Raw genomic sequence first — 25,143 nt, 5'->3', positions numbered from 1 at the left:
TTGTTAATAGTGATGTGGTGCTCATTCCTAGCGTGTTGGTGGATCTTAAACTGGAACTGGCCCTGGGTTTGGTTTAAATTTTCTCTGATCAACTTATTTGAAGGGAAGCTCAGTTGCCTTGTTAGCTTTGCCAACTCTGCTCTCCTATTTCTCTGCAGGCTGTTGCACCTATTTTCAGTTGTAATTGTTGTTTCAGAAATCATTTATGCTGGAGAATGAATTTTTATTTTGTTCTCAGTTTGCATGATTGAAAAATTTTGAGTAATCAATCCTAAAACATTTGGAATGTTTAACAACTGGTACCCTATGAAACAAAAATTAATTTCTGTTGAATGTCAGGTTTAAATTAAAAAAAATCCTGTAATTAAATGTTTGTAAAAAATAAGATTTTGACAATAAAGAACATATTCTCCACGTTTATGCAATAAATGAAACATAATTTGATTTTTCTTAAACAGGGGACAGCAGTAGATCATGCATGGTAATATTGTTTGGTGATACTGTCAGATGTTTTTAGGGATAATAAAATGCATATATTTGGCTTTAACAAGGTGACAAAAATGAGCCACATCAACAGCAGCCTGTTAAGTCAGGTGCACTTTCACTGTTCTCGTAAGTTCATGGGCACTTTCACTAGCAAGAAAGTGAAACTGAGAGCTGCCAAAAATGGCAGAAAGTAGTTTTCAGAACTTCCATAATGAATATCAATTTTTGCTTATGAGTAAACAAGGACATCTGTTAAATTCTGTATAGTAACACTTAATGTTGAATAATACATTTTTAACCTGACAGTGTCCCTAAATTACCATGTCTATTTGCTTTCATTTTCCAGCTGGGTTTTAATTTTGCATGCATTTCAGTGAACTCTAGTATGCATATTGATTGTTTCCTGGAAGCATTTTGGGGCTCTCTCTGCTGGTGTTCTCCAAAATGAGCAAGGAAGTGGAATTTTTTTTCCTTTTGTGGAGGTTTGTTAGCTAATGAATAAGCAATGCAGAAGTGATTCCACTGTATTTATGAGTCTGCATATGGTTTTGAACTTAATGTTGTTTGAAGAATAAATGTAAGTAAGAGGGATCTCTTATTTTTGATGACAACCCAAACAACTCAAAAGTTTAGTAGAACTAAATATTTCTATTTTGAGAACAAAAAATTTGAACTGCGGTTGGTTTGGCAGAGCACTTTGTGATGTGTAATGCTTGTCCTTAGTTTATCATAGGAGCCTCTGTGAAGCTGTTTTTTTGAAGTAATGCCAATAGAAAGTGGAAGTTGTGCATCTGCTCGCCAAGCAAAGCAAAAACGTAAATCACACAGTCTTTCCATCCGGAGAACCAACAGTTCTGAGCAGGAACGGGCAGGACTGCAGAGAGACATGTTGGAAGGGCAGGTAAGGTGATGCTGCTTGGGCAACTTTGTAGCTTTAATGTGTGTTTTCTGTGGGGAGAAAATAAACAAACTTGAGTAATTAAATAGGTCCAGTAAAGCTGCAGGAACAGCAGATTTTGTTGATTATAAGTGCTCGCTGCATTCGGAGACCATTGATGTGGATGTTGGTGGTGTTTCAGGTTATGTTGAGATTGAACCTTTTTATGGGCTTGTGTGTATTCTTCCATGAATACATAAAACCATAAAGGAATACAAAGAAACAGCCTGTTTACTTCACTGCAACCTTCTGCACCCCCCCAAAAAAGGTTCAAGATTGTTTCTTGTTTTCCTAAGTTTGAATTTGGAATAATATGAATAAACCAAAATAATTCTTATGGCGACTCTAATAGGAAAAATGTTATTTGGAATGCTGTTCTGCATTCCTTTCCATAAAGCAAACAAACACTGCCTGCTTGCCAGAGGTGTGAGCTAACTCAGATTTTTGTTTGGGTAGGGCTTTTTCTGTATTTATTTTTTATTTGTCTCAAATGAAGGTGTGCTCTTCTGTGTATTAAACTCAGGGGAAAGAACAGCACCCACTACCTTCTGTAGCTTCTCTTAATCACATCAGTTCATGTAGTGGGTGCAGTCTGGACTTGGAATGTTCCACCTAACAATTCTGAGATTAACTCTGGGTAAGGCTTCTGCCGGAAGGGTGTGAAGCAGTGATGGCAAAGATAAGCAAATATCACTTTGAAAACTATTTATCGTCAACTACACAGTGTTAATGTGGGCCTGGCAAAGATGATGCAAAACTCTATTGGAGAGATGGTTTGAAACACTAATAGTGTTTGCTGTGAGAAACCTCACTCTGGAGTCTGCAGATCCTCTGAAGGGAAAATGGGGTGCCTTCAGTGACTTTTTTTAGTTGAATCTATTATTCAGTAAATCATAACATTATTTTTCTGGGAACTAACAGAGCCCAAGTTGTTACTTCCAGTCATCTGGAGATTTGAGAATACAAGTACTTGGATAGAAAACCGTTCATGCATTTGGGACCTATGGCAACCTTAGGAAAGGAATGAATGGCAGCTGAGAGGTCAAGACATGCTGTAGCTTCTGCCTAGTACAGTAAAATTTTAAGCACTTTTAGTGTTTCTTAGCAAGCTCTAAGTGATACATAAATGTTTTAAATGTTTTATCTATCATCTTTAATTTCACTGACCTTGAACAGCCAGTGGCAGATTCTAACAAGTAGAGTATTAATGCCCCTTCACAGTAGAGCTGTGAACTGCATGAGATCTAGCTAAGTGCTTTTGCAGATAAACAGATAACATTATTACATGCTATTTTAATAAGCTAATTTAAATAATGCCAACTTTAAAGAGAATAAAGGAAGTGGATGCATTTGACTATGCTGGTTATTTCATTACAAGTTTAGATTTGCTTATGCTTTAAGACTTGGAGAATAGGATTGAAAACCTTTTCTACATGTCCTTTTTGGTTTCCAAAGTTGTAGGATAAGTTAGTTTCTTTCATAACCTTGATGTATGAAATTATTGGGTTATTGGATTAGAAACAATTCCTCTGACTTCAGTGTTTCTCTTAATAGCATTTCATTTCTTTAGTATTTAAAGAATTTTGTTTCAAGCTGGTTTTAATTTGGATATGCTTTGTATTCTCATTGTCTATAAATGTGTGAACAAAAGTACTCTCTGAAGGGCGAGGCAGATGAAGATGCAGAAAGGAATGACCTGGGGGGGGCATAAGGAGTGTGGTACCACTTCTTTCAGCCCAGTGCCACAGCTTAAACCAGCTGCAAAACTGGTGTAAAACTGAATTGTGCACAAAGCAAGGGTCTTCTGTGCCGTGGCTGTTAGTGGTTTCTGTTCAGAAATAACTTATAAAATTGGGATCACTAAAGGCCTTTCTGGCTGTTCCTGAGGACAATCACCTGGGCTGTGGAGGAAGGTATGGGTGGGATGGAATTCCAGAGGGTCCCTGCTGCTCTCTGGTGCTTGGAATGCGCACGCATTCCAGTTCATTCACACAGGATTGGAGCCAATTCCATTTGCTTTGGAATTGCTGAACATTGAAGAACAAAACACAAGCTATAATCATCCTTGAGCTTGCATTGAATCATGAAGCTCTCTTGAAATTGGGTGGTTTCCTCTGCTAACACTGGTACTCCCATTCTAGTAATGCTTCTAAAGAGTAGTTTGGACTGTGGCAGAAACTGACTCAGTTTTCTTTTTTTGCTCATAACTGATGATTTCAAGAGTTTGAAATGACATACTTTTGCTCTCTAGCAAGTAGATGGGCACATTCCCTGCATATTTGATAGATGGGCATTGCTATATTGATAATATATAATGCCATATTAAATTCACTTTTGAATTCTTTAACTTACTTCCTTACATATGTATTTCTTGGTTTTTGAATACAGCTGTATTATTTACAGGTTTGTCCAGTAAAAAGCCTTTGTCTTACGTAATTTGGAGATAATGGGTTAGATTGCTACAAAGGAGAAGTTGAACTTTTTCACTGTCAGGGTGAGGCTTGTGTCATGGTTTGAGATAGCCCCAAAATCCAATTCCCTAGCTCCATCCCCCCTCCCACATCTCAACCCAATGTGAGATGGGTTTTTCCAGACAAAACACAACCAGACTCAGAATGGGGGAAAGGGAATATATATTACAATGACTGTACAAATAAATACTATAACACATTATAGACACGATCACAACTATCTCTACCATGACATATAGTATTTACAATGGATCAGATCTCTTCTCCCCTCCAAATAAAAGTCCAGGAGGGAAAGAAGGACAGATCCCTTCCAGTCCCTCAGGGCAGCAGCTTCTTCAGAGTAGCAGAAGCAGTCTATCTCTCTCTCTCATGCATGCAGCTGTTGCTGGAATGGAATTGGATTTTGGGGCTATCTCAAACCATGACAGCTTGGTAAAGTGAAAACTTCTTTTCAAAAAAGCTTATAGCTGGGTACCTGGGTAAATAATAAGTGCAGTAAGATAACTTCTGTATTGTGATCTACAGGCAACTGAAGAATAGAACAGGTTTAGTAGAATTTTTTTACATGGTGAGCTCAGATCATCTAAATCCTGTGTTAGTTTTTATTACATACTTGTTTTTTGTACCTTGGAATTGCTGTGCTGTTATGCTGAAAAAAACAAATAAACCCTGTTCTGTGAATGTGCTTCAAAATACTTTCTGTGAAGAAGAGATGCTTGAGTAATATCTGGGGAGGGAAGGATTAGAAATTGCAGTTTTCTTCACACTTGGCTATGGTTAGTGACAAAAGTAGGTAAATGTTAAAAATGCATTTATAAAGTTAGTTTGTCTCAAGCTTTGGTGTGTTGTGTTGACAACTTCCTAACTTCATAGTCAACTTCTGAATTACTTTGCTAATCAAAGGTATTTTTTCTTCTTGAACTGGAAACACCTTGACAGTATATTGAATCTTTTCTTCCACCTTTTATTTTTTTAAATGAAATGTACATATATCTTGGTTTTGTAATTTTTCTCTAGGTAAAAATCCCCCAAACCTATGGGTGATTTGAATTCTGTCCTTTGAAAGAGAAAAAATATGTAAACTGAATAATCCTATGATGCACAGAGCTTTTTGTTTTGTATTTACTCTAGCAGTAGTTCTAATTTCTTGCTGGGATATGGAGAGAACTGTTAAAATCAGTTTAAGACTGAAGAGCAATTTATATAAAATATATGTAAAGAAAATTATAAACCCCAATATTTTGCCTCCTAGGATTCTAAGCTACCATCTTCTGTCCGGAATACACTCCTTGAACTTTTTGGACAAATAGAACGGGAATTTGAAAACCTGTATATTGAAAATTTGGAATGTGAGTATCTATTTTTTCTGACAACTTATGGATTGTTTGGATTTAGTACATAGTAGCACTAATTAAAGCTTTACCTTGCGTATTGTAGTGCAATTAGCGTTGCTTTTCTGTGGGGAGTTTAACAATTGTTTTGAACTTGTAGCTGAAGATGGAGTTTGTACCTTTTCAGAAAAATCACTTTCTTAGTCCTTGGCACAAGCAGAGAGAAATGATGTGTGTCATCCCTCTTCACTCCTGAGCAAAGCCAGCGAAGGGTCTCTCTCCTTGTCATTGTAGGCTCTGGTGGACACCATGTTAACGTGGCAGAAACTCCATTGCCTTTGAAGTTTGTGCCTTTGTTCTATGTTTACAGGTTAATGATGTGATATATTAGTAAATAAAATTGGAAAGGTGACTTGCTGGAAAAAGTGTATACTGGGGTGGGTTTGTATCATCCTGCAAACATTGCATAACCAGCTCCTGCAGCTGTTCATGAGTTTTGAAGTCGAGCACTCAGATAAAAACTCCAGGTGTTATTTGTTTAATGACAATGCAATTGTCTGGTAATGTAGGTGATCCAAGGTGATGTAAGAGGATCCAAAGTTAAGTAACACAAGCCTGTACAGTAATACAGTAAAGCCTCTGCTCAATTTCCCTTGCTGGATTTTGGAAGCTGTGTTGCATAGCTTGGGTTCTGAGTTGTGGAATCTGTCTGATTTGGCTCCAAGTCAATTTTTTTTTCCACACCTAATCTGTTCCCACAGTTAAACCAAACACTTCTGTTAAAAAAAAAAAAGGCCATTCTTGCCTGCTTTTTCAAAATGTGCTGGTTTTTTATTCTCTTAAAACCTGAGATTGTGTTGGTACACAATCAAAAGTACACATTTTTTAGTGACAATCTGCACAACTGAGTTCTCAGCCCCCTGCTGAGAAGTTGCCTGGTAGCAAGAAAAGTAAGGTTTCCTTGCCCAACTTTCAGAAATGCTTGTCAGAAAACAAGTGGTGGATTTGTAGCCCCCAGAGTATGATTATTTTTCTTCTATTCTGTTTCTGTTTCTTCATCTTCTTTCTCTGCCTCACAGTTCTAATTCACTCCTGGCCTTTGTGATCTTTTTATACCCCTCTGACAGTTTCTAAAATTTTCTCTTCTCATATTCAGTCTGTTATTTTTTGTTCTAGTGTTGCAGTTACTGTACAAAGAAAAACTGTACAGTCCCTTTCCCTTAGGGCAGCTTATTTCTATTTTTTTCCTTTTCTTAATCCCTTCCAGACCTCAGTCTTAGTCCTTTCAGGCAATTCTTGTATCTGCCTGCTTGTTTCAGTCATATGTAACTACAAGCCTCCCTCTTTGTTTACTTCTCTTTCACATTTTTTATGGTTCATGAAAGTTTGGATTTATGTGAGTAGGAAGACAGGAAAGAGAATCTTGCCTCGCCTATTTCAAGTACTTGAGTGTGGTATGGAAGTGTAAACTGGCTTTTGTAGTGCTTAGAACTGAGAATTCAGTGAAATTCTCAGAATGGCAAAGAGTCATACTGCTGCTCTGTCACATTCTCCCATGTTTCCAAACCTGGGCGTGAATGACTTCTTTAAAAGAAGTCCAAAGAATTTGTGAAAGACAGGCCTACATTTCTTCTCAGGTGCAGCAAAAAAAAATGCGTCGTTAAAGCCTCTCAGTAAGATTTCACGTGAGGAGAACACTTTAAAGATCAGCCCAGATTTTGAGAAAAAAAAACCTTTAAGCCACTGAAAACGTTCCTATAAAATGAAGTTGAGCAACTTTAAGCCAGCCCAGCCACTGGAGATCCTTTATGAGTATCTGATTTGTTCATGATGCCATCATTCTGTCTGGTGTTAAAATGGCGCCGGTGAGACTGGTAATTGACAGAAAAGTGTAATCTTGTTACATATACATGCTTTGTCTGATGTGCAATGAAAATATTTTAATCTTATTTAGTGTTTCTAAAACAGTTGCACATAAAATGTAGGTGCCATTCTACACCTTTAAAAAATATATTTCAAAGTACAAATAATATACATTTGGTGCACTACCTTTCCTGTGAAACTAATAGTGGACAGGCATTCAGGGGGAATGCTATTTGGTGATGAATAAAACCTTTGTGGAGAAAGGAATACTAATTCTGTGGCTGAAATATTTATGATGCTGCAAGTTTTCTTCTGTTGGATTTAATTCAATACAGATGTGCCATGCGTTTCACAGAAGCTGTTTTGTTAATCCTTAGCCTCATTTATTAGTGAGAGTAATTAGAAGCCACTCATACTTTGCTTGGAATCTGGGTCAAGGTTGATCTCTGGAAAGTTCAGCAGGGGTCTTGGTTTGGCTTGGGGAGACCTGCTTTTATAAAATCGCAGTTGATCTCCTTTCCTTAGCATAAAATAGGTTACTTACTAACCATAACAATTCTTAAATAGTATATTAATGATGTTGTTAATACTCAATTTTTAGTAATAATGTGAATTTTTGGTTCTGTTAGTGCGTAGAGAGATCGATACACTGAATGAGCGTTTAGCAGGTGAAGGACAGACAATTGATGGAGCTGAACTGAGCAAAGGACAGCTGAAAACAAAAGGTAAGAGAGCCACAAAGAATCCTAAACCACTGTTTTTAACTTCACTTTTTGTACTTTGCTGGCCAAAACTTAAAATGTTATTGAAGGGAATTAATGCCATTTACTTAAACAAGCTAATGCTGTATTTGATATATCTGCCTTTGAATTTATTTGTCTCAACAGCCAGTCATAGTACCAGTCAGCTTTCACAGAAATTAAAGACAACTTACAAGGCATCTACTAGCAAGGTATGAGACAAATTAAATCTCTACTCATCAATGTGTACTTGTGAGACTAACGTGACTGTCTTTAAGTTGTAAATTGTGGTTTCTTTAAGCTGAGTAGTGCTGGTCTGTAAGTAAACCTACCTCATAAGGAACCATATCTTTATCTTGGGTTCATTCACACTTGTTACTTCAACCATATTATATGGCATTTTTACAATAATTGCTTGCCTCTTTTCAAGAAGGAATGTTGGAGGGGAGAGAGTGTGCATAGGTGTGCATGTGGGATTACTGTTTTGTAAAGAGAACTAAAATAAATACTTCAGTGAGTGTTGACTGAACAATGCTGTTTCCCAAAATGGACTGTGCTCCAAACTCACTGGGGTAGTGGATCACAACTTTTCTCTTCAGTCCATCCTTTATACTGCTACCGTATAGGGGGTTGGATTGTTTTTGTGTGTGTGTTTTTTTGGATTGGTTGTTTTTTGCCCCGGGGGAAATTAGAAGAGACTTAAGTTTCACAAACCACTTGTTTTGTATAATTATAATTGCACACGATTACGTTTTTCTCATTGCCAACCTATAAAGAGTTTAGGTTTTTTCTACAAAGAACTTTGACTATTTGGTTATTCTTATGAAGGCTGATCCTTGACTACTTTAGTATTGGTAAAAAATATTAGGACTAAACCAATCTGTTCATTTTCTTTGGGAAATGCTGAGGTAAACACTCTTAATTTGAGTCCTTCATGTGAAATTTCCATACTGGAATACTTTTCATCCCTTAGTTAAGAGTCTGAATATTATATTGCCAAAACTCATATCAAAGGATGCTTTTAGCAGCAAGAGTTGTCCAGTAGTGTCCAAATTCTGAAGAGATAGAGTAGAATTAGTGCTTGGTACTCTTAAAAACAATTTTTTTGGTGTATGTTAATGGGCAAGATTCTGTAACTTAACTGCAGTTGTTTGTAGATGCAGGAATCCCTTATGTGAAATTCATATTTTGATGTTAACAAGATGTTATGTTTGTTAACAATCTCTGGCTATGACAGTTGCTAAACATCAGGAAAGCATCAACTGTTTATGCAGAGTCCTAAAATAAACTGAAATGATGTAACTTGCTCCATCTAAACTAAATTCCAGGATCTCTGATTCTTTTTAGATTCTTTCTTCACCCAATAATTGAAAGTAATAAAACTTTTTGGACTATATAGTTTTTGTTGTTACTGCTTAGTGTTGTTCCTCAGGAAATTCCATTCATCAGTCACAGTGTAAGCTGCTGGACTGGTCCTGAGTTAACCAAGTTTTCATTCTTATTTCTAATGTGTCCTGTCTGCATAAGAAACATTTTTACAAAGTGCTTTACTTTGTTTGCCATCAAATTGTTTCAATTTGTATTTAGTTTTCACTTGTTTACATAGTAAACAATTGTTTCCTTGTTAAAAAAATCTCTGTGTAGAAGGAAGCACATGAAACTGTGTGAATTTAAGAAAGAGGACAAAGGTAAAAGACACTCAGGGTATGGTTGCCCACTTATTTTTGTATGATAATCCAAGATCTGCTGGCGTTAGTTAAAAAATTTTCTGCAGTACACAGACCTCTTTTTTAGCAAGTTACATGTTATTTAAATATTTCTTTTCCTGACTTGGAAAATTGTTTATATATGGTTAACAAAGCAGGAAGTAATACAGGCCCTGCCTAGTTTATCCAGTTACTGGTATGTGAAGTGAGGGACGACAAAAACAGAAAGAGAAAAAAAGGTGTAGAAAAAGTATGTGATGAATTAATATGTGTATCAGGATATTTACTGTTGTTTAGTATTCTTGAACTCTTATCTTCTGTGTGTTCATTCAAAACTTCTAGTATTCCAAAAAGAATTTTACGTCCTTGACATTAAATGATCAGTGAAACCCCTGTCCAGTACTTCTGGAAAATCTGTGCTTGTTGATGAGTAGGGGATAGAAAACTTTAGCATGAGGGTTTGACTCCACATTAGAAAGACAGAATGCAAGCATAGTTTGAATGTGGGGTTCAGAGTTGGAAAACTTCAAATTTGGAGTTTGACCTGAATGCTATATTAGTCCTTTACTGTTAATACTTAATTCAGCTGTTCCACTTCTCCTACGTAAGTCCCTTTAGTGTAAGGACTATATTCGATGCGAAAGTTGCATCTGTAGGATTGTTCAAAACTTGTGAAATTCTGCAGTTTCGTTGAACTAATAATCTTTATCATTAACCCATTTTCCTTTTAATGCTTCCTTAATGACTGTTCCTTCTTCTGCTGTGAAACCAGAATGCATATTAGCCGTTAATTTGGAATTCAAATAGGGCATTATCATTTCATCATTGGAGAGCTGACTTGCTCAGGATTTGGAATGCTCTTGCAGATTTTCTTTTAGCTTTAAAAACCTTTTTTGAAGCAATTTGCTCTAATGACATACTTAAGACCTTCTATTTTAATACCAAAACCTAATGGGATTTTAACCTTGGTTTATTGTAACTGAAATGTAGACTTAATTAACTTCCTAACTTTTACTAAGCTGTAGATAAGTCTTAATGTGATTTGTGTTGAAGTATTTAAAGGTTTTGATTTAGCTGGTCAGATAAATACCTGCCCATAATTACATGCACAGGAAAACACTGATAAATGGAAGTTGTCTTTTTGTTCCAGTTTAACAAAGCTTTTCAGGTAGTTTTTCTCAAAGAACAGTTATGAGATTGAAGACTTGTAGGTTAAAAATCGGGTATTTGTAATGGTGTTCTTACTTTTAAGTCATCTTTCATGACTTTTGGTTTCAGTTCTCTTTGGAAGTGTTCCAGTTTGTTGTTTGTTTGTTTGTTTTTTCCCCCTAAGTATTGCATTCCACTTTATCTGAAAATATAGAATTTCTGAAATTTGGTTCCTTTCTGTAGATACTGAGTGTTTTCAGCCTTCCTGTACTGTAGCTCTTTGTAGTTTTACCATTTTACTAGGCTTGTCTTCCTTTCATTTGGTATTACTTATGCACATACTAATTTGGATTTAATGAGTCTTCTCTGCTTTTCTCTTAATAGCTTGTCTTTGAGGAGGGAGTGTGCTTATCAAATGTTTAGATGAGTTTGACATATATTTTTAAAATAAGTTTTATTACACAAATAAACAGGCATATGCTCTCAGGTTAATGTTTGGTTTGATTAGCTTCATGCAGTTTTAAAGAAAAACAGCAGTGAGTTTTTACTGGATTTTACTAGAATTAAGTAATAAGTGTATTTTTTTCCAAAGACATTACACTGGGTAGCATGGACTAAGTTTTAAGGTCCTTTGCAGGGTTTGGTCTTTTTTTTCTTTTTTTTTTTCATTATAGTCCTTGCCCAGACTGAATGGGAAGTGCACTCTGCACTTGTACAATTCATTTCTCCAATGACATTGCATTATTATAGTACAGAATAGTTGGTCTTGCATTCTGAAAAAGGGGGAGTATTATTAAAAATGAAAAAAAAATTAAGGTATATGCTTGCATCCAGGCTCACTCTTCTATCATCAAAGGTGAAATTTTTGACAAAAGTGAACTGTCAGAACATTAAAGAATTATGAAAAAGTTAATATCTACTTGTGTTCGTGAGATAATTACTTTATCTTGGGTCAGTGTGCTAAAAAAATGTTGGTCTCTCTGCTATTTCAGATTGTATCCAGTTTTAAAACTACAACATCAAGGGCAATCTGTCAACTGGTAAAGGAATATGTTGGCCACAGGGATGGTATTTGGGATGTCAGTGTCGCGAAAACTCAGCCAGTGGTGTTGGGAACTGCATCTGCTGGTAAAATTTTATGTTACTCGAATATGTAGAAAAATCTGATTTAGTCCCTAAGCTCTAGCAAATACAGATCCAAAGTATACTTGAATACTGAGCTCCACACTGAAAGAGTCCTTTCAAAAAGTTCTGTAGCTGAAAATTTCTTAAAATTGGAATTTCCTTGAAATGCATTTAACCTGTAGAAAGTTCAAGCCTCCTTGTTATTCTTTCTAGAGCATGTGCCAGCTAACTTCCATGCAGGTCACACTCTCCTTAGTCAGCTCTAGCATGTTGGATGGTGTGAGTGGGTGGGATGGGAGCTGCTCTCTAGTGCAGTACAGAATGCCCTATGGCTGGATACAGAGATCCCTGTAGGCTTTCTATCCTAGTACTGTGTAGCCTTTGTTCTGTAGAAGCTGTAGGTTTGGTCTTAGTTTGCATATTCTTGTATTCTTGCATTCATCTAGCTTTTGCCTCAGGATACAGGGGCAGCTAAAAATCTTAATTTTCAGTCCTTTTTTACTTTACGAGACTCCTTCCTTCCCATTGAGGGGGAACAAGTACTAGTGAATAAGTCACTAAATCTACTATAGTCCAAAAATCTATCTAGAGGCTTGTGTAGTCTTGGAAAATTTTTATGGAAATAAATCATAACTAGATAAAATTGCTCAATTTTGAAGTGACAGTCTTCTGAAGCTGGAACAGGGACTTGAATATTATGGACTAGAAACCTTGGCTTTGTAACTGAACTGTTAGAATTTTTATGTGCCCACCGAGGGGCACGTTTTGTCTTTGTCCTGATTTCACTTGGAAACAGCCATTCTCCAGTTCAGCATTTAAGTACTTCCCACTTGCATACTTGTATTATTTATATATTTTTGGGTGCGGCAGGATAAAGGAGTGGCATTTGGAGTGATTTCCTCTTTAAATAAATTTTTGTAGTGCTCTGCAGTGACCTGTGTGCATTTGGGACTTCCATGCAGGAAGTGAATAGATTGTGCATAGAATTCTTGCTTGTAGTGACTGCCTTTTTTGCCACGGAATGCTTTCTCTGTGCTTCCTGAATCTCATGAGGCACAGGTGGAACATTATACAGAAGTATATAACCAAGTTAGGAAAAATATCAAAAGTAGAATTTGCCTTTCAAAGTAGAATTTGCCTTTCAATACTTTCTGCAAATCAATCTGATTAGGACAACACCTTTATTTTTTGGGGGAGATATGTATTAAGTTATAATGATAAGAACCTTTTATATTTTATATACAGTTGAAGATAACTTGTTTGTTAGCATTAAAAATTAAAAACATACATTTGTAACTATTTACAACTACTTCTTAATCTTTGTAGATCACACTGCTTTGCTGTGGAGCATAGAAACAGGGAAGTGCCTTGTCAAGTACGTAGGGCATGTTGGATCAGGTAAGATAAGGGCATGTTGTGAAAACTGGGAGGGGAAAGTGGGTTTTGGACAACTACAGAAATGCTTATTGTGGTTTCACTTGCAGGTTTGCCAACACCATTAACAAGTCAATTGTGAAGTTCCACTAATTTTCATACAGAGAAGGTTCTGCAATATGATTCTTTCTTGGAGAGGCACATTAAGGCAGTTCTGCAAATGCTAAATGAATAAACAACTCCATATAAAGAAATTTACAGGCGCAGTTACGACACTCAGAAGTTAAATGTCAGGACTCATTGAGGTCTCATGCATATGCAGAACAAGAGAATCTTATGTAACCAGAAATTAATTGTCTTGCAGGATATGTGTCATATTTGGGATACAAAATACAGATGCTGTGTGAATATCTATTTGCACTTCTTTGTTTAACACATAATCCCACGTATAATTTGCTGCATAATATTAAATTGTCATCTTGTTTTGAAGACAGTTAGTTATGTATTGGCATTTGTCTTCCTTTATCCCAGTATGAATATTTCAGAAAATTTTTCTAAACCCCTCTTTGGGTGGAAAGGTGCAGTGCAATGAGTGCTTTTTATGTTAATCTTAAATTTTGGTGTCCAATTTGACAAGCACCCGATTAGCCTTCTTCTCTCTCATAATGGGTTACAATATAGAATTTTATAGACCAAAATTGAAGAGGTTTTCCTTAGCTTTACCTTGCTGTTGAGAACTGAGCACTTTGAGTGGAGAGTCATGCACCCTGAAGATGAGAAATGCAGTTATTGACCAGGAGTGTTTGGTTAAATAGCACATTACATGACCCTTGTGGCAAGGATACAAATAGAATTAAGTTCTCCAGCGAGTGGTCAGTTGCTTCAGCCATGTGTTCTACTTTTTCTTCCTTCTATATGACTTCTAGTTCCTACAGCACAAAGATAGATGCAGATAAACAACTGGCAACACTTTAATTTGTTCAGATATCTCAGGTTGCTTGCTGCATGGATTTTCAGCTTCTATGAAGTCATGTTTAAAAACTTCAATCACTTGCACTGTCATACTGATAGTTTTCTTTTAAAATTGCTATTTGGATAACCATGAAAATAGTAAGTTCTAACCTCTATTTAAATTGTGTTGAAACAAAAAAATTATAAATTATGCTGTATGTAGATTTTATGTAATTACATACATATAAAAATTACATTAGAAATAATATATTTTTCATTTAATAAAACTTTTCTTGTTTGAGAGTTGATTTGAAATGATGCAAAGGTGCCAGCAGTTGATGCACCGTTGATTCGTTCAGTTTAAGAAGTGTCTTCTCAGACTTTTTACACCACACTCTCCCAACAACATAAGCATCTATTTTACTTGTATGATGGATGGAAATAATTTCAGAGTTCTTTCTTGAATTGAATCTTATGCACTGAAATAAAAATGAAGAGCTTTGTAGGTTGATAGAATTCTTGCAGGACTATTTTAAGTCCATCATATTTTGATTACATATGGTTGCAAGACTGAAATCTGATTTGTATTATTTGCGTCAGGTTTTCAGGCATTTATCTTGCAATCCTAAGTAACAATCATATATAATCAGTCATATATAATCAGTTTTCATTAAGTTAGAAATAATTATGAATACTTGAATTCTCTTTATGGAAGTCCAGAGCATTATCTGCTGTCAGCTCACTTATGATTATTTGAATGTGGTTTCTTTATCCTCTCTAACATGAACCATTTGTACTAGATTCAGGAAATCATTTTCTAGAAAATATATATTGTTATATAATCAACTATAGCTGCTCTCTTTGATGCTACACCTTTATCTCACCTAAATTATTGCTATAAAAATTACTCAAGACTGAAGGCGACTTGATTTTTCAATGCTTTTAAAACAAAACATTGTGAAAGAATTCTTTTTGTATGCTAACTTAAAAATTTACTTTGTTTCACACAGTAAACTCCATAAAGTTTCATCCCACTGAGCAAGTGGCTCTTACAGGTATGTAAAATTTTTTCATTTGCTGATTATTTTAATTATTGTAGAAAATAAGTGTGATTTGCCAGCATCTGTGTAGGTGGGAGCATTGGGCAATGGTTAATGGGATGAAATTTAACAAGTTCAAATGCTGGATTCTGCACCTATGACAGAGTAATGTTGAGCACACATATAAATTGGGACAGGAGTGGCTGGAGAGCAGCCCTGCAGAAAGGGCTCTGGAGGTGCTTGACAGCAGGCTTGTTGTGCCTGCAGTGTGCCTGGGCAGCCCAGAGGGCAAACCTCATCCTGGGATGCATCAAACACAGCACAAGCAGGTGGACAAAAGAGGTGCTTGTCCTGCTGTATTCAGTGTTGGTGCGGCCTCTCCTGGAGAACTGTGTGCAGTTCTGGGCCCCACAATGTAAGAAGGATGTGAAGGTCCTTGAATACATCCAGAGGAGACCAGCAAAGCTGGTGAAAGGGCTGGAAGGCATGTCCTGTGAGGAACAGCTAAGGACTTTGGGTTTGTCTCTTTTGGAGAAAAGGAGCCTGAGCAGCAACCTCGTTGCTCTCTACAGCTCCCCGAGGAGGGGAATTGGAAATGGAGACGCTGACCTCTTCTCCCTGGGATCCAGTGATGGGATGCACAGGAATGGTTCAAGGCTGTGCTGGGGAGGGTTAGACTGGACATTAGGAAGGATTTCTTTACCAAGAGGGTGGCCAAGCACTGAAACAGGTTTTCTAGAGAGGCTGTCAGTTGGACAATGCCCTTAACAACATTCTTTAACTTTTGGTCAGGTCTGAAGTGGTCAGGGAGTTGGACTGGTTGATGGTTTTATGTCTCTTCCAACTGAAATAATCTCTTCCATCTATCTGTATCCATACATGATATTCCCAGAAGTAAAGGAAAAGAATATTGTGCTACTGAGTGTGCAGAAAAAGCAGTGTGAAAACATGATTGTTAGTGTAAAGGTGTTTTCAGGCCTGAGTGTACCATCAGTGCAGCTTCAGGTTTGAAAACTCTCTGGTGTGCCTAATACTGTGGTTCATATAGTTCAACAATTAGGCCACTAGCTTTGAAATGAAAGGTCTGGATTGAATTTGCTGCTACTAGGTAAGTCATTGTAAAATGAGGATAATTATTACTGGGATTAGAAATGAAAACACTTCTGCTTTCTGCATCTGCACTGATCACTTAAAAGGAAGGTAGGGAGCATCCGACCTTTTAGCTAGGCTAATGATTTAAGTTTATTTGGATTTTCCTGTTTTCATTTGCTAACCTTAGCCCTTGTTTCAGTACCATAAGCAATGTTGCTATGTAAACTGACTTGTGAAAACCAAACTAAACAAACAAAAGTTGCCTGTAGATAGATTTTTTGTTCTTCCATTATTTTTTGAGAGATGGTTCTGCAAAGCATTTCAGTTGCAAGTTTTCAGGTGTCTTGTTCTTCAGTGACAATTGATTTTATAACTGATTAAAATAAACTTTCCCCCTAATCCAGAATAGTGACATCAGACATAATGTAAGGTTGACCTTTCTTCTAGCCTTCTAGATGAGTTATTTTTCTTAGTGCTTTCATGTACATTGCACTTGCCTGAGCTTTGCGTGCTCATTACAAACTGTTTTTCTCAATCTAGAACACTCAGCACTGTACTCCCAGGTATTAGAACTTGTTTGTTCTGTCCATAATAAGGAAAATCTTGAGTTTCTCCTTAGTAAATGGGTAAGTCTTTTTCAAAACCTGAGCTGTGATCTGGTGTTAGTTAAGCTGAGCTTTTCAAGGCAGAAGCAGAATAGCTTCACACTTGCTCTTTAGGTTTCTCATTAAAACCCTGCTAAAAACATCTAATGGAAGAAATAATTGAATGAAGAACCCCAATATTTTGAGAAATGGCAAAAGAAGAATGGCACCTGTGATGTATTAAATACCTTCTTCAAATATTACATATTGGAATAACGCAGATACTCGTCTTCTGATGTGTGGTATTCAAGTGGGTGTTTCACTGTAGGAGTGATTAATTTGGTACCTATTTATATTTTGCAAAATGAATTATGTTCTTAATCAGTATTGAAGCCAGGAGAGTAACTGTTGATGTTGAGACTTGCTTACCATAAAGTTTACAATGGTATCTGTTAAAAAAAGATGGAACTCAGATAGTATTGCCAAATGTAACTTTAAAGGTTGTTTTTATTGCCCATGGAAATGCTCTTATTTATTCTCTCTCTCTTTTTTACCTCTCTTCCCCCTGTGCAGCATCTGGAGACCAGACAGCTCACATCTGGAGATACATAGTACAGTTGCCTACACCTCAGCCAACTGCAGACTGCAATGTAAGCAATCAACTTACTGCAACTAAGCTAATTGCACAGCAGTTTCATCAGATACAGCTTTTGTGATAAGACTGAATGTTAAATTTACATATAATTAAAAAATTACATGATTTGAGGATTGCCAAAGGTGGGATTTTAAGGTTTTAATTTAACAGCTATATTTCAGCCTTTCTTTGAAAATAGACTTGCTTCACGTTTTCAAAGGTGTGTGGTGCAGAATAGAATTGGCAGCTGCAAGTGCATTAATTGACTTTATTTTCAAGGTAGTAAATGTGTAAGTAAATGAAGATGAGTAATTTTTTTGGGTAATAATTCAAAATATAAATAATGAAGTTCTTTTTAAAGTAGTTAAATTCTTGTAGCTTTACTTACTGAGGCACCTGTATTAGCTGTATTGAAGACAAACACAGGTTATAGCATGAGCTTCTCAGTAAGCTAAACAGGGGCAAAGAGATGGCTGTATCATATGAGACAAATTTCTGAATGGAAAATATTTGATTCAGTTTATTTGATTTGGCATTTCCCATTTTGAAAGAACAGTACAAATGTTATCTTTTTCACATCCATGTAACATAAAAGAAAAATGGTTTTGTCTTGTGTAAGTGAAAAAGAGGTTCAGAGACTGATGTTTCATGGTTGACAAAAGAATTTATTTTGCATCCAGTTTACATCAGCACTGCATGATGACTATGTATTGACCAACAAATATTGATGTAATGATTTGATTTTAATGGATGAAAATATGTCTGTAAATGACTGTCTTCCTGAAAATTAAAGTAGTCAGTGTCCTGTTAGATGCTTCCTATCCTTAAAAATTGAAAGCAAAAAAGTCCCTTGGTAAATATACTGCAATGAAATTCTACGGTAATACAGTAAGGGAATATGAAGAAACCTTACCAGATAGTAAAGGGGACAGATACTCAGAGCTAAAGAGTTCAGAGGAGATTTTAAAATGAAGTAGAATTGTAGATTCATTTAGATTGGGAAATAAAACCCTCCTGAGATCATCAAGTCTAGCTGTTGATCTGGCATTGCCAAGTCCACCACTAAACCATGTCCTTAAATGACACATCTACACGTCTTTTAAACACCTTCAGGGATGGTTACTCCACTCCAGCTTCCCTGAGCTACCTTGTCCTGTGCTTGACAACCTTTTGGTGAAGAAATTTTCCCAACAGCCAATCTAAACCTCCCCTTGGTGCATTTCCTTTTGTTCTGTTGCTTGTTACTTGGGAGAAGAGGCTGACTCCCACCTTGCTCCAACCTCCTTTCAGGTGGCTGTAGAGAGCAATAAGGTCTCCCTTAAACCTCCTTTCCTGCAGCCTGAACAACCTATTTCCCTCAGCTGCTCCTCATGAAATTGTTAACGGAGTTATTAAAACTGCAATTAACTCACTGCTTATATTCCTTCAACTAATTTTGTGACAGTGAGTACCTGAGTAGGCCAGGTGCTGCAGAATTAAGTTACACACATTCTCATTGAGGGGATTGGGAAGCATTTACGCTGCAAAATGTAACTTTGAGACATTCCTTCCCTTCTGTAGTAAATCTTTTTTTCTCTTGTATTTTATAGCAAGTGACTGGAGAAGACGAAGTTGAGTTCTCAGATAAAGATGAACCTGATGGAGATGGGGATGGTTCCAGTGATTGTCCCACTGTCAGAGTGCCATTAACTTCCCTGAAAAGCCACCAAGGAGTGGTCATAGCAGCTGACTGGCTGGTTGGGGGGAAGCAGGCTGTGACAGCATCGTGGGATAGGACAGCAAATCTGTATGATGTAGAGACTTCTGAACTTGTCCATTCTCTTACAGGTATTTGTTCACTCACAAAAAATTAAATGGGTAGTTTGTTTTTATACGTGGGATTATTTGTAGATACGAAAACATTGGGAAAGTAATTTGTTTCTCTGGACCACAACACAAATGTGTACAAGACTGAAGCTGCTGCTCATTGCTGTAGTAGTTTCTCACGTTACCACCTTGTAAATCCCGAGCATGGATTTGTCTTCTCTTTAAGCTTGCGATTTAACCAATGAGAGTAGGTGTTTTTAAACTGAATGTACCCAAATTCTAGGTCTTGCAAAATGCTTTTGCTGTGTTCAGGGCGTATAAAGCAGCAATAAACTGCACTACTTGGTGTGAAATGAGTAGTGTGTTTTTTCCTTTGAATAGAGTCCCAAACTTTTACACCGGTAGTCAGAATGATCAGTATTCTTCTCAGTTTGGGGAAAAAAAGAAAAAAAGTCATCAGCATTTCGTTCCAAGTGTGTGTGGAAATGAAAAGTCTTATTTTCATTGCCTTACACGTTCTCATCTGTGGTTGTAGGGCACGACCAGGAGCTCACGCATTGTTGTACCCATCCCACCCAGCGCCTTGTGGTGACATCATCACGCGATACAACCTTCCGTCTGTGGGATTTCAGAGATCCTTCTATCCATTCCGTGAATGTCTTTCAGGGCCACACAGAGTAAGTGACAGCTCCTGCACAGGTTTTTGCAAGTTCCAAAAGTATAAATGTAGTTGCTAATCTGAAAGAAACTGTTCCAGTGCTTTTTTTGAGGTATTTAAGTTCATTCCTGTTCTGCGAGACTGATTCTCACAGAAACCTCTAACTGTCCTCCTTCAGATGTTACACAGCAGTACTTAATTTCCCAAATAGCAGCCAGGGCTCTTGGTGTGATATTGCTTTTGTGGTTAAGTCTCCATAAAAGTTGTTAATAATTAAAGGTGATTTAAGGTATGAGCTTGTTTTTGGCATTGGTTATGCCTGTAGTTTGGGGTTATTGCTGTGATGCAGTGGATCAAGCAGATTGCCTCTGCTGGCCATGATACTCAGTGTGAAATACAGGTTACTTTTTTGGAACCAGTGGACCAAAAAGCAGGATTAATTTTTACCCTTTAAAGCTTCTAATTTTTACATAAAATGGGAAATTAAAGTAAGGGCACTGATTGCTGTGTTCTGTCAAAACAGTGATTTTGATGCAACATTTTTAGTTACCAGTTTAGGCTTAATGTTATTATATTGACTACTGTTGAAGAGGGACAAATGTAGTCCTGAGAATCTGTTACAGTGTTGACTTAACTTTTTGTTTATCTCAGCTTTGATACATGGAAAATACAGGAGTAACTTGGAAATACTTTACCCAAGGAAGCAAATCTTTTTTTAAGACTTCAGAACTTTTAAGCTTGACTGTATCAGAAAAAATTTCACCTCCTTTCTTCAGAATAAAAGATGATTGTTAATCCTAGCTCAAAACAAAACACACAAATATTTATTCACATTTTTGGTTTTTGTTAATTCAAATGTGTAATTTGCATTATGACTGAGTTTCGGTATCCACTTCTTCATTTCCTCAGCTATTGGCTAACCTATATATAAAGTAAAACCTCTTTAACCCTCCCTGCCCCAGACTCCTCATCTTGATAAATTATTTGGTGCATCACAATCATCCCATGTAAGTAGACATCGTCTCCTTATAGAATAATAACCTTGATTTTGTGGCCTGCACAAAATTGTTTCATGCCATGACTTTTGTACTCTTCTGTCACTTTTTCTAGAATGACTTGTAAAACTTGGAAGGTTTTGTATCCAATTGGTGCTTGCATTTTTTTCTGAGCTAATTAACTTCTTCATTCCAGGACATTTTTTCAGAGAAAGGATCAAGATTGACATTCATGTTTTTTCCGTATGTTTGCTGAGGCCAAATGATGTTGATCTGGGCTGATGGTGCAGACTGTAAAAGCTGTTAGCTGGTGTTTTGGCCTCCATTGCTGAGACCTACAAGCTAGCAGGGTGTTTATTTTTTATGAATGGAATAGACCTCTTCAGTCACTCTTATTCCAGCTTTTAATCATCTTCATATTTGTGTTTGTTGCATCACCTGTCTCCATTTTGTTCTTTGAATGTATGAGTTATTAGTATTGACATAGGCTTTTCCACTAAATACACCCTAAATTTAAGGGTCTCAAAACTGACTTTACCATTCAGTGGCTAAGGCTGCTGATGTCTCTGTTCTCTTGAGTAGGTGATTCTGTTAGGGAGGTGAGTGTTTCACTGAGGAGTGCAGGCAGAGCAGAGATGGGGGGTGGTATTTGGCAGTTGAGACATGCTTTGAGGGATTTTATTTTTGGACATTAACTGTACTGCCTTGTGGGAGAATATTTTCAAATTACTCTCTAATCAATGCTATAACAATCTCCTCACGTTAAGCAGCACAGAAGAAACTGTTTTATCTATTGACTAGAAAATGCATACACACAAGACTTTTTTTTTTTGGCTTTCCTGAGTGTCTCTTTGAACAATTTGCCAAGCTTTTAATATTTCGATAGGCCCTTGGCATCAGTTCTGTAAATTGGATGTTACAGTCATTAACACTGATGATTTAAAGTCCTCAACCATCAGTTTTAACAGCCTCTGGCTGAGCAGCACCTGACGATTTGCTCATAGAGCAGCTCTTTTTTCCCTGTGTATTTCACCAGATCAACTCTTAATACGTTAAACCAATATAATTAGATGCCAAACATCTCAATCGTGAGGCCAACATACCGTGTTTTTTGTATACTACAACACAAAATCTTATTCCATCCGAAATTCCTTCTCACTGCGGCTGCACAGCGCGCCGTGGCCGGCAGGTGTCAGCACTGTTACACTGTGTGAGGGTCCGCGGGCTGAAGAATTTGGGGAAGGGTGAAATTCCAACTTCCTTTTATTTACCTTAATGTGTTAAAGTGAAGATTTATTCAAAATGGCTCATTATCGTCTTAAAATTATAAGTGATGCTGATCTGTTTAGAGAAAAAGGAATCATGTTACATGCAGAGTATGATTTTATAAAGTAAATTGACATCAGAAAATGAAAAGAGTTGTTGTGCTTTGTCATGTACTATAATGTTCTATCAATGGCAGTGTATGTTTTTTATCTATAAGTGATTATTTGTATCTTAAGTGGACTAAGGAATCACCTACTATTTTGGTGTCCTGAGCATATAGCTTCTTTATTAGAAGCAGAATGTTCCTTATTGCCTACTACTGTGATTTATTTAAGAAAATAAATTCTCTTCCAGTAAGGCCAAAAGGAATCATTGTGATTGACACATCTGTCTTGAGCTTCTTGCGTTGATAACTGTTTGGAATTAGGAGGCAATTTTGGGAGAATTGCCAACTGTATGTGAAGTTATTTCAGTGACAAAGATTCCAGCTTATTTCTTGGTAAATTCTGTACGTTGCTTATTACAGTGTTTAATTACCTTCCCTGTTAAACTTTTTCGCCTCCCTAGTCCGAGTTTGTCTAGCTTCACTTTCTGTCTTCTGATTTTTATCTTGAAGAGCTTTGTTTCCTTTATTTTCTTTTGTACATATTACCAGTTCTTATATACAAGTTACCTATTTTGCCTTAAAGTGTGTTTTTGCATATATTTTGACATTTATAGACCAGTATAATACATTGACAGTACATTTGCACTTCAAGCCTACATTCAGCTGAGTCTTTGAAGTATATTAAGGTCTTTTTCGAAGTTACATCTTCCTATGGAAGTTTCCAGATCTGTTCACATTTTTCATATATAGGACTGTTTCAGTTCAGTACATGACTTCCTTGCCTGTGCCTTGCTCACATAGTTATAAAAATACCTTGTCACATTTTGTTTTACATTTGCCATGTTCATCTCATGTTATTCTCTACTGATTAAAAAAATAATGAAATGGTATGGCAATAAGAGTGATGTTTGTGTAAATATAAATCTTTGTTATTGTCTGTTTTTGTCTGTTTTTGTGTGTGCAGCAATAGCAATTTGTATTACTAGTCACATCCCTCAACGAGGAGTTTAATAGAGCCCTGGGAAAAGGTTACATCTGTGTTATAATCCACACACTAACTTGTTGCATGCTAATTAAATTGATGTCCTGAGTTAAAGCCTCCAAGAGTTATACTGGGGACTCAAATTCCAGTACATTTTTTCCAGCACATTCTACTTTGAAATACATGTTTGCTAATCAGAGAATCATAGAATCAGCCAGGTTGGAAAAGACCTCTGAGATCATCAAGTCCAACTCTTGGTCCACTACTGCTGTGGTTACCAGACCATGGCACTAAGTGCCACATCCAGTCTCATCTTAAAAACCTCCAGGGACAGAGAATACACCACTTCCCTGGACAGCCCATTCCAATGCCTGATTACCCTCTCTGTAAAGAATTTCTTCCTAATATCCAACTTAAACCTCCCCTGGCACAGCTTAAGACCATGCCCTCTTGTCTTACTGATGCTGCCTGGGAGAAGAGACCAACCCCCACCTGGCTACAACCTCCTTTCAGGGAGTTGTAGTGAGTGATGTCTCCCCTGAGCCCCCTCTTCTTCAGACTAAACAACCCCAGCACCAGCTGTTCTCCTACTGAGAAATTTTTGAATTTAGTGGTTATTGATTAGAACTCTTCAAACTGAACTAAGGTTTTGTTCTGAAGAGCAAAATGGTTCTGGCATCTACCTGGCAATTTTCGTTCCAGCTTCATTTTTGTTTTTGTTTGCCAATGCCTGCATAGCTGTGTCTTGTTGGGGCTGTGAAGGCCTTTTTTTTTCCCAGCACAGTGACCTAGTTGAATGACCAGTGTTGACATGCTCTTGCATATGTGTTTGATGAGGATTTTTTTGTCCCTTTAAGTACTCTGCATGCGCTTGATGTGTGGAACCTTCTAAAATGTTCATGTTGGAAATCTTTACTATTTGTAGCTTAAAAAAAACCCCTTAATCTGTACAGGTCTAGTCAAGTACTTTACAGATTTTATTTACTTGCTCTGTCAATTCAGTAACACTGGAAATAAACTGGCAACAGAATGCTTATTAGCTAGTGGATTTATATACAACTTTTAAACTGAACAGTCCTTTTGCTGTATATTTGTAGTATACTGATGCTTATATGCAGCTGATGAATTACTTGGTAAATAATAAAGGGTTTTGTTTTGCTTAGTGACCATCAAAGGTTCACAGTGGTTGGGGACATCTCTCTTGAAATGCTTGAATAAAAATTTGCAGGGCTTCCAAGTCTGGACTTGCAAATACCATCCTTCAAAGAATAAAATGATGTCTTAAGAAGCAGCTTTGGGTTGCTATCCTAAAGTGAATATCCTTTGTTAATGCTTCTTGATTGTTCAGTGTATAGCAATGCACCACCTTGTCTGGGCAATTAAATGCATTTTTGGCTTAAAAAGAAATAAAAATTTGACTGGGTACTTTTGACCTAGCCTGAAAAAAATTACAAAGTTTGTTTACTGCCCTTCAAACTTACTGATCTTTGTGGCTAGATTGAACCAGTGCATCAAGAGTGAATGTGTGTTAGTTGTGGAATCTGTATCTTTGTGTTATTTTCTAGAAAACTCAGGGAAAAATTGCTTAAAAAAATCTTACGCTATTTCTTCCAAAGAGCTGAGCAAGCTGGCTTATAGCTCTTTTGGACTAAGGCATATTCCTTCTCCTTTCACTCTGGTTGTGTGGCTGTAGGAGACCAGAAGGGAAAGTTTCTGTTCATTTGCTGCTTGAACGTCTCTGAATATGCAGCTGGATGGTGAGTTGTGCTTCATCCAGAGAACTTTGAAATTAGAGAGCTGCAAATATGTCTTGTTTCAACTTTTAATTTTCAAACTCCTACACTTGC

General features: G+C 36.9%; 1 protein-coding gene across 4 annotated transcripts in view; it reads left to right on the top strand.

Annotated features, from left to right (window-relative positions):
- WDR37 (WD repeat domain 37) overlaps positions 1-25,143 on the top strand; it is a 45,632-nt gene that overhangs the window by 8,005 nt on the left and 12,484 nt on the right. For all 4 annotated transcript variants that reach the window (XM_027648496.1, XM_027648495.1, XM_027648497.1 and 1 more), the window contains 10 exons: positions 1,210-1,387; positions 5,147-5,243; positions 7,718-7,813; positions 7,976-8,040; positions 11,676-11,811; positions 13,135-13,206; positions 15,144-15,188; positions 17,423-17,499; positions 19,073-19,310; positions 19,825-19,966. In XM_027648496.1, coding sequence (XP_027504297.1) covers positions 1,250-1,387; positions 5,147-5,243; positions 7,718-7,813; positions 7,976-8,040; positions 11,676-11,811; positions 13,135-13,206; positions 15,144-15,188; positions 17,423-17,499; positions 19,073-19,310; positions 19,825-19,966 — 1,106 coding nt within the window. In that variant the 5' untranslated portion in view covers positions 1,210-1,249. The remainder of the gene's footprint in view (positions 1-1,209; positions 1,388-5,146; positions 5,244-7,717; positions 7,814-7,975; positions 8,041-11,675; positions 11,812-13,134; positions 13,207-15,143; positions 15,189-17,422; positions 17,500-19,072; positions 19,311-19,824; positions 19,967-25,143) is intronic.

The sequence above is a fragment of the Corapipo altera genome, unplaced genomic scaffold (genome assembly GCF_003945725.1).
Source record: "Corapipo altera isolate COAL_440 unplaced genomic scaffold, ASM394572v1 47, whole genome shotgun sequence".
Classification (NCBI taxonomy): Eukaryota; Metazoa; Chordata; class Aves; order Passeriformes; family Pipridae; genus Corapipo; species Corapipo altera.
Note: the sequence above shows the minus strand (reverse complement) of the source record. Positions and strands in the feature narration are given on the sequence as shown.